We start from the raw sequence: 9,511 nt of genomic DNA, 5'->3' as shown, positions 1-9,511 counted from the left end.
TGTGGGTGGGGCCGGGCCTGGGCGTCCGGGGGCGGGGGGGGGGGGGTTCGTGCTAACATAAAGGTGATGTGCAGGGAGCCTGGGGCGTGGTCCTGCAGCTTCCAAGTCATCACAGTGGCCGTGCTCAGCCAGGGCTGTTCCACAAGGATCTAGAGGGCACTTGCCTGTCCTGTGGAGTTGGCCACAGGTGAGTCTGAACTAACTGCCCCAACTGTGATCTCGGACACATGGAGGGTGCACGGTGTCCTCACATGTGTACCTGGTGAAACACCCACAGCTCTTCTGGCTCCTGGGCACAGTGCTCAGAAACTCAGAATCCTGGAGAGGTTTTTACCCTTCCCGGTGTCCTGGAGAGCAGGACCTCTCAGCCACTTGGCCTGGCCTCTGCTCTGATTCCTTTTTTATCTAAGAACCGACCCTACAACCCGTGTTTCACATTGGGCTAAGTGGATTCCTTGTCCCTTTATTATATATATTTTTTCCAACTTGGATTTCCAGTTTGTTTACAGAATAGTCTTAGGTAGTAGCAAAAGAGCCAAAGAAGAGATTTGTATTGCTGAGCTCAACACGGAGCAGAGGCCGTCAGTGAAGGCTAAGCAGTGGGAATCCTCTAGGCTTCTCTGCCCATGACCACCGGCCCCAACCCCACCTCTGCCACCACCTCCCCACCCTGCGTTCCCACCTCCCATTTCCACTGAGTGTGCAGCTGGAGCAGAACGCCCTCATTTTTAGGAATCTAGTGATGCCTCTTGCCTCAGGGAAACGTTTCTTTGATGGGGAGTTTATGAGATTTCTTTTTCTTGTTTATGCTTTATTTGTGGTAACGAAAGAGTGAATGACTTAAACAGCCATGGAAGGCAGATCTGGCCTTGCTGCCTGCAGAGGGGTGGGGCGGAGCTGGGCCTGGGGCCTGGGGCCTGGGGCTCCTTGGGCTGCCAATGTATGAGCACTTCCTGGGCGTGGCCGTTTCTTAGGTGTGAGAGGGGCTGCAGCTTTTTGTGCAGCCACTGTGTTGGTGTTAGGGATGGTGTGGAAATTGTTAATCTTGTATAAAGCAACTCAATAAATTGTTTCAAGGTTTCCAAAACTTTTTTTTCTCATTCTCTACGTATTTGCAAGTACTTGCTCCCCTGGAGGAGCTGGTATAGGTGGAGTATCCATTTTGGCCGAAAGCGGTAGGGGGAATGAACATCACATGCAAAGGAAGAAACATGCTTGCCAGGAAATTAGAATCAAGCCACCAGGTTTTTATTTTCACGTGATAAATAAAGTCCCCTATTCCCATTTTCTTACGTAATATATGCGATACAGAGAAACAAATCCATTTGGTGCGTAACCAACTGCTTCATATACCTGCATACCAATGAGATAGGAGCAAGATAAGGTGCTGGGACTAAGGCTGACAGCCACAGCCCCCATGAGTGTCTGAACCTCAGAGCATGAAGAACTCCGGTGGTGCCTCTTCCTGGGACAGTCTGGCCGATGGTCAGCATCCACCCCAGCAGGTGGGGCTGGATGCTCTTCTGGCTCTGTGTGCCTTTTCTGGCCCGAGCCCAGCTCTGTCTCGTGAGTGGAGAAAGGACTGAGGTGGCCTCTCTGACAGAAAGTTGGTTTTCATCCAGGAACTTGGAGGTGTGAGCCCAGGGCGGCAGCCCCCAGGGCCCTGGCCTTCGACCTCCAGGTGGGAAGGAGGCCTTGCCCAAGTCTTGCTTTCTGGTAAGCTGAGGTCAGTGCTGCATTGAGTGGACCTGTGTGCCAAGTCACCTTGTGCTTGGGTAGTTTTCAGATCATTTCCAGGCATCACACGAGGAGTCTTGGTGGGAGTACGTAGGAAAGCGGGGAGAGAGGCGTGGTCATCAGCGGTGGAAGGTCATCCATCCAGGTCACAGGAGGGTTGAGATGAGAGACGCTCGTTTTCAGCCAGTGGCTATCCAGTGCCTACGTGAGCTGCACTTTGAGCAGCCTGCCAGCGAGGGCATGGACAAAATGCTGGGCTTGCACAGGGCCAGAGAGAAGGGAAGACGGCACCCAGGAGGTCATTGAGGTCATTGCCAACCAGCCATCGGCCTCTAAGAGACCCTTGGGAAGGTTGTACCTACTTCTGCCCAGACACCAGGACTGCCAGCTCCTGAATTGACATGTCCTTGTTGACGTAGCGGTCGTACTGAGCAGGGGTCAGCCTGCCGCTCTGCAGGGCCTCTTCAATGGAGAACTTTTTGCCGGACTTCCTGTCATGTATCACTGAAGACTCCCCGCTGGGACCCTTCACTGATATCTCTTCCCAGTCACACTCCTGGCTCCGGAGTTTCACGAACATGTTCCAGTCGATGAGCCCAGCCCGGTGGGCTTCCTCCGGGGACAGCTCCCGGCCTGTGTCGGGGTCGATGACCACGATGGAGCGCCGCAGATGGTTCTCCCTCTGCTCTCGCTTGACGGCCACGGAGCCCAGGCGCTTCTGCAGCTCATCAATCTCGAGGTCTTTGTCCTTAGAGAGCCTCCTGAGGTCGTCCAGTTCCCTCTCCAGGGACCGCAGCCTGGAGTCGAGGTTGGTCCCAGGGTCCACCGTGGTCATGTTCCTAAAGTCGCGGGTCTCCATCCCTGCCGTCTCAATTTCTGACTGGAGCCTTCGGGTCTCGAGCTGCAGGTTTTGCCGTTCCAGCTGCAGTTTATGGTTCTCTTCCCTCAGGAAATCCAGCTCCTTGGATGACTTGGAGTTGCGGAATTCCAGGTCCGAGAGCTTAGCTTCCAGCTGGTTTACCTCAGCATCTAGCTCTCTCTTGCTCTGGCTCTCCTCCTCCAGGCTGCTCTTGAGCTTCTGGATCTCTTGCTCGGTGTCACCTTTCTCCACCTGGATGCTCTCGGAGAAGACCACCTTCTCCTTAACCTCGGCCTTCTCCAGGGCAGCCAGCTTCTTCCTCAGGGTCTCCAGCTCACCCTCCAGGAGCTGCCGCCGGTGCTGCTCCTCCTCTAGCTGGAGTCGGAGCAGAGCGTGGTCTCTGGCCTGCTGGGGGTCCTGTTGCAGGACCACCTTCTGCTTGCGGGTCACCTTCTCCCTGGCCTCTGCCTCCTCCTGCTCCAGCGCAGCCAGCCGCTGCTGCAGGCGCTGCACCTCCCGCTCGGCCTCCCTGCGCGCCTGCCGCTCACGCTCCAACTCCTCCAGCTGCCGCTCCAGCTCCCCGCGCCTGCGCTGCAGCCCCCGCAGCTCTGCACGCAGACTGTCAATCTGCCGGAGCTCCACGTCGATGCTCTCGGTGAATGCGCTCACCTCGGCCCTCAGGCCTGGCTCCTCCTCGAACCTGACCACCTCCTGATGTACCACCCTCTCCTTCACCTGGGAGAGCTCCTCCTCCTTCTGTCTGATCTTCTCCTCCTGGGAAGTCCTCTCCCTGTCCAGATCCACCTGCTTCTTCTGTTCTTCTGATAGTTTCACCCTCAGAGACTCCACTTCCTTCTTGGTCTGGGGATCTTCCTGGAATTGGAGGATCTCCTGGACCACCTCTTTGGTTTGGACTTGGGGTTTGGTGTCTTTCAGGGACTGGATCTCCTGCTTCAGCTGATAGATCTCTAAGTCACACCTTTCGATCAGTCTGGTCTTGTCGACGATCTCCTCCCGGAGCCGCTGAAGCTCCTTCTCCATCTTGGGATCCGTCTTGTACTTAATGACCTCTTTGGTCACCTCCTTGACTTCCACCTGTGGGCCCCGGCTCCTGAGGGCCTCCAGCTCGCTCTGGTAGCTCTTCAGCTGCTCCTCCACACCCCTGTACTTCCGCTCCTGCTCCACGAGCTCCAGGCGGAGGTTGGCCACTTCGCTCTCCGCCTTGGGGTCGGGCCGCACGATCTCCCGGACTTTCTCCTGCACCACCACTTTGGCATTTTCCTCCTCCAAGGCCCATATCTTCCTGAGCAGCTCAGTCTTCTCCCTCTGACTGGCTCGAGCCCTGGCGGCCTCGTCCTCGTACTGGCGGGTGAGGTCACTGACCTCCCTCTCGACCGCCATGTCCTTCTCCACCTTGAGCACCTCCTTTACAGTGATTTTGCCCTCGGCCATGGCCCGCTCCTTCTCCAGCCTCTTGAGCTTGTCCTGGAGGAAGCTTAGCTCCTCTTCTTGCTTCTCCCTGAGGGCACCCTCCCGCTGGTGCTCCTCTTGCAGCTGCCGGTACTCTGCCTCCAGCTGGGGGTCATTCTGCAGCTTCACTACCTCCCTCTCAGTGACCTTCTCCCATGCCCGGTTCTTCTCCTCAGCCAGGGTGACCAGGCGCTGCTGCAGCAGCAGCACCTCTGCCTCGCGGGCACCCTTCTGCCTCCTCAGCGCCTCCAGTTCCTCCCGCAGCTGCAAGACCTCATCCTCCTGGGCGCGGTCGGGCTCGATGCGCAGGACCTCCTTGACCACATACTCCTGCCCCCCGTTCCTAGCCGCCTGTTCCAGGGCACGCAGCCTCAGCTGCAGAGCCTCCAGCTCCTCCTGCAGCAGCTGGTTTTTGTGCTGCTCCTCCGCCAGGGTCCGCTGCAACTGCTGGAAGCTCTCCTCCAAGGCAGGGTCTGGCACCTTCTTGAGCACCTCCTTCTTCACCACGGATTCCTGAGGCCGCCGGTTTTGCAGCGTCCGGATCTCCTCCTGCGCACTCTTGACCTCAGTCTCCAGCTGCTGCCTCCGCTCAGTCTCCTCATCCAGTTCCTTCTTGATCTTCCACGTCTCCTCTCTTCCGGAGCCTGACTTGCTCCCTTGCAGGGTCTCATGGGTCATCTCCACTTCTGGCTGCTGCAATGGAGAAGACAAAGCAAGGTTAAAGCCAAGCTCTCTGGCAGGCCTCGCCTGGCCCTACCCAGACAGAGCGGATCTGGGTCACCAGCGAGCAGGTCAGACTGGTCGTCTAGGATCCTGAGGGACTCCCTCAGTGCTGGCTCAGGTCAGTTCTAGCATTACTTTCTAAAATGGCTAAACCACTAGTTAAGGTTTTAAAAAGTAAATTAGATAAACTATTTCAAAGCAGCAGAAAAGTGCGCGGTGAAACTTTCGTGTCAGAATACCCAGGTTTCAGTCGGCCACAGCGAGCTGGAGCAAGTCTGCCTGCTTCCCTGAGCCCTATGTTCTCGCATGTGCATGCACTGACTTAGTGTGAGCTGAGTCCTTATTTTCTCTGCACAAATTAGTCTCCTGCTTCTGGTGCATGCTGCCTGTGACATGGTGGCATGGAGCGCCGCTTCCTAAGTGGCAGCACGGCGGCCACTGTGTGGGCAGACCAGCATTTCAGTGGCCCATTGCTGATGAAACTTGAATTCCTTCCTGTTTCTAGCTACTACAAACACTGTTGTCAGAAACTTCATGGACTTCTAAAAATAACTTTTACTGGGTTCCCAGCAAAGCTACGTTGAACGGGATTCATATGCTATCCTGCGTCAACAGAAGCGTTGGCTGGGCCAGTATCTGCAACTGGTCATGCCCAGAAATGTTGGAAAGGGAAGCTCCATTAATGCACAGGCTGTTTCTCTGAGTCAGAGTAAGACTTGTTTCTTACCAGTTAGATGGTTTTAAACAGAATTTTTTTTTTTGAGAGTTTTTTTTTTTTCCTTGTTATAGGGCACGTGCGCATGCCAGAAAGACAGAGACAGAGAGACAGCAAGAAATCACCCCCCCCCGGGAGGATGGCCACACTGCAATCCCTTCTCCTCCATTCTCCTCTCGGGATCTTGGGCACGCACGCACACACACCTGTCGTGATTTTAAGCCACTGGGCCCGGAACTTGAACTGCGATCCACTGTGGGAGTTCAGCGACATGGCCATTACGCCAACTGCTGGTCCCTAAGCAGAATTTCCTACTGAGACTGATTACCTGTCTCAAGAGATTCAGAGCAAACTCCAGGTTCTGTAGCCTCTGTCTGTTGATGGCGTTAACTTCCGTGAACTTGGCAGCAAGAGCCGCTTCCTACGGAGAAGAGTTTTGGGAGAAGAGTCAAGAGGCTAAGCGAGAAAGAGATGGACACCTCGGATAAGGTTTCTGAGAAGTTGGCCTTTGTGGGTAGAGGACTAGCTTGTCTGTCCCCACCTACAGCCGCGTTAGTGCAGAGAAAACTGTTTGGTGTCAGAATATCCCGTTTCAGTCTTGGCCACAGCGAGCTTGAGCAACTCTGCCTCCACGTTCTCACGTGGGTGCAGGCGCTGTGGGAAGGTCCCAGATCTTAAACCTCCCCTGGCATATTGATGTCGCCACCACAGAACGGGTTATTGTCTTCTCCTGCCAAGCCTGTCTGCACCAGGAGGGCTCCTGTGGGCTTCCCTACTGTGAGCACACCTCTGGGGCTGGCCTGGCACAAAGCTCACCTCGTCCTTCACTTTGGCAGCAGGAGACTGGAGCCTAGCTCTCTTGCTCGTGGAGCTGTTCCTTCCATTCTCCAAGTCAAGAAGGGACCTCAGTTTCTCTGCTTCCAGCTCATAGTCCTGGGGAGAAGGGGAGCAGTGCAGAGGCAGGTGAGGGCAGCTGGGAGAGCCCAATGTCCCATGCCTTCCAGACCCCCAGACCTGCCTTTGCCAGGAGCTGGCCTGTCACTGGACAGGCCTTCCTCACAGTTGCCTATGCTGATAGTGACCAGCACGTTGGCAGCACACACCCCTCCCCAGGAAGCGCCCAATGAGGAGAAGCACCCCACAGTTCCCATTACCCCATAGGGTCAGCCAGGTGCTCCCCAAGCCTTCCCACATGTCAGGGGAGTAGTCTACGTTCTGCTGCTTCACTCGAGCCTACCATAACCTTTCTCATGCTCTACCACCCCAGCTTCAGGTTGACCAGTCTGAGGCTTAAAACCCATCGAGTGGCAGCCAGTCCTCAGTCACTGGCCATTCACGCCATTTCTGGTTCTTTTGCTGCTGTAACTAATGCTGTTAAAATGATTCTGTTTATCTTGCATTAATTAAAAACATTTTAAAAAGTCATTTTTTAACTTGCTATAGGTCATATGTACTTGCCAGAGAGAACGAGCAAGTGAACACCTGGGAGTGGGGTAGCTACGCTACAATCCTCCACCTCTTGGGATTTTTTTTTTTTTTGGAGAGATTTTTGCTATAGAGTGCACATGCTTGCCAGAGAGACAGAAAATGAGAAATCACTCCCCAGGGGGATGGCCACACTGCAATCCCTTCTTTTCCATTCTCTAAGAATTTTGGGCATGCACACAACACATGCATCCGGGGTGAGTTTTAAGCTGCTGGGTCCGGGACTCAGACTGTGTTCAGCCATGTGTGAGTCCAGTGCCTTAACCACTATGCCACTTGCTGGTCACATCTGGTATGTTTTTAAGCTGCTGGGTCAGGGACCCAAAATGCAGTTGTTCATGTGGGATCCACATGGTGGCCTTAAGCATCACACCACTAGTTGGCCCACTCCATTATTCTTGTGTTTTTCCTTTAGGATAAATCCCCTCCCCCCATAAAGAAACTACTGTTTCAAAGAGTGTACAACCCTTAGGTGACACCCGAGGCTGTACATTACAGTGTTCCCAAAGGGCTCTCCTGAGGACAACCGGTTCCTCAGTGACTCTGCTACGGCCAGTGCATCCGTAACTGGCTGGGTGGAAGAGGTGCCCTGTCGCTTATCCTCTGGGCAGGGATTCCAGGGCTCACCTTTACAGCCTGCTGGTACTGCTGGGAATCGGTGTAGACCTTCCGTACTTCCTGTTCTCTACTTGCTATCTCGTCTAGCAGGTTCTGTAAGACAACAGAGATTTCAGAAAGCAGACTGTCACAACAAAACACCTTGTCGATACAGCACCCGGAGTGCCTGGAGTTTGCAGTCACCCCTCTGGCACAGAGTACAACGAATACTCCCTTGTACACGTTTGTGCATTACAGAGGCCTCTGCAGGAGGGCCGAGGCCATCTCTGCCAGAAAACAAATAATCGGGTGCCTTGAAATGCCAGGCCTCTCCTCGTGTCTTCAAGGACCCTGTGAGGGTGGCATCATGACCCCTGTTCCTCTTGCTCGGTGACTTGTCGGGATCTGAATCTGGGCTACTGGGGTCCCGTGTTGCTCATCCCTAACCCTGGGGCACTGCTTCGAGCACTGCAACAGGAATCCGACCTTGGAAAGTGGGATTTTCCCCACCAGGGCTCCTCTGGTGTTTCTGCAGCTATTTACTCACAGAGCCAGTGTGGAGCGTCCACTCCAGAGCAGGCTTGTGCTGGGCAGGAGAGGGAAAGCCAGTAAGGCGTGCATGGTCCTCATCCTCAGAGAGTCAGGAGCTGGGAGCTGAGCTCCTGAGGTGCAGTGAGGACGGTTCCGCTAGGCCTTTCCCTGCTCCATTTCCCAGAAGCTTAGATTTTCCCGCACCGAGGGCCTTGCCGCCCCTCCCTGGCCAGAGTGGGCCTGTGGCAGCAGCAGCAGCCACTGCACCTTCTGATTCTTCAGCTTGGTCTCCATCTGGCTGTGGCTGTCTGTCTCCTGCGGCTCGTAGCTGGGGATGCTGGACAGGAACTGGAGCGCCTGATCGTAGCCGCTGCGGTAGTCATCGTAGGCGGCCCTGGCGCTCTGCAGGCTCTGCGCCCTGTAGGCAGAGCTGGTCAGGCCTCTGCTGCGGTGAGCAGGAACCTCACAGATCCCTCTTACTTTTTAAAAAAAGAATTATTTAACTTTTTATTTTTTATTTTAATTTGACCAGAGAGGGAGGGAGGGAGGGGGGGAGAGAGAGAGAGAAAGTGAGAAAGCAAGCTGCCAGGTCCCAAACTCGAATCACGGTCAGCCATGTGGGAGTTAAGCGTTTGTGTGGGAGTTCAGCGTCCTTAACCACCACACCACCAGCTGCCCCAAGATCTCTCATTTTTGAAGAGGGGAAACCCAAATGTAACTTAACTGAACCTATGTGTTCACCAGAAAGGGAACAGTTAATTATAAAATACTACACTGGAGCATAAAGAACAAGGTTGGTCCACGGGACGGGACTTGCAAACATACCCACGGTGTAGCCCAGGACCCGAATAACCCGTGAGTCAAAGGAAAAGCACAGGGTGGTCAAGAGATCTCACAAACTCACCAAGAATGCAAATGCCGAAATGTGTGGGATGGAGCAAACGCCGCGTTCAGAGGGAGCTGTCTAGTACTAGATATGCATGCACTTGTGCAACTACGCTTGTACAGAAACTCTGATGAGCACATGTACCCTATTGCAAAAATCTCTCTTGAAAAAAAAAGAAAGCCAGCTCCCTGGGATGGCCAGTAAGGAAAAAAGAGTGAAGATGCAACTATTGCCAAGATGAACATCAGGGATGAGAGAGGGGCATCCCCACGGTCCCCCAGACATTACAAGGGCACCAAGAAAATCCTGCAAACAGCTCAGCGCCAGTGCGTTCGACAGCCTAGATGAATGACAGCTCCGTGGAAGGCAGGCTCCTGGTGCACGTTTGAGAGCAGAGTGCCTGAACAGTCCGTACCAGAGGCCGACCTGTAGCTAAAACCCTCCCACCCCACAAGACGCAAGCCCAAGTGACTTGACTGGGGAAATCTGTCAAGCGTTCAAGAAAGAG

The 9,511-nt window shown here is 54.4% G+C and overlaps 1 protein-coding gene across 1 annotated transcript in view; it reads right to left on the bottom strand.

Moving 5' to 3' along the window:
• Nucleotides 1–552: 552 nt before the first annotated feature.
• The window catches only part of PPL (periplakin), a 59,498-nt gene continuing 50,539 nt past the window's right edge, over nt 553–9,511 (bottom strand). Inside the window, exons 19-23 of the mRNA XM_014589130.2 lie at nt 8,385–8,535; nt 7,617–7,700; nt 6,321–6,437; nt 5,833–5,925; nt 553–4,759 (exon numbers count right to left, since the gene is read on the bottom strand). Coding sequence (XP_014444616.1) covers nt 2,096–4,759; nt 5,833–5,925; nt 6,321–6,437; nt 7,617–7,700; nt 8,385–8,535 — 3,109 coding nt within the window. The 3' untranslated portion in view covers nt 553–2,095. The remainder of the gene's footprint in view (nt 4,760–5,832; nt 5,926–6,320; nt 6,438–7,616; nt 7,701–8,384; nt 8,536–9,511) is intronic.

This window comes from Tupaia chinensis, unplaced genomic scaffold (genome assembly GCF_000334495.1).
Source record: "Tupaia chinensis unplaced genomic scaffold, TupChi_1.0 Scaffold000042_2, whole genome shotgun sequence".
Lineage (NCBI taxonomy): Eukaryota > Metazoa > Chordata > Mammalia > Scandentia > Tupaiidae > Tupaia > Tupaia belangeri.
Note: the sequence above shows the minus strand (reverse complement) of the source record. Positions and strands in the feature narration are given on the sequence as shown.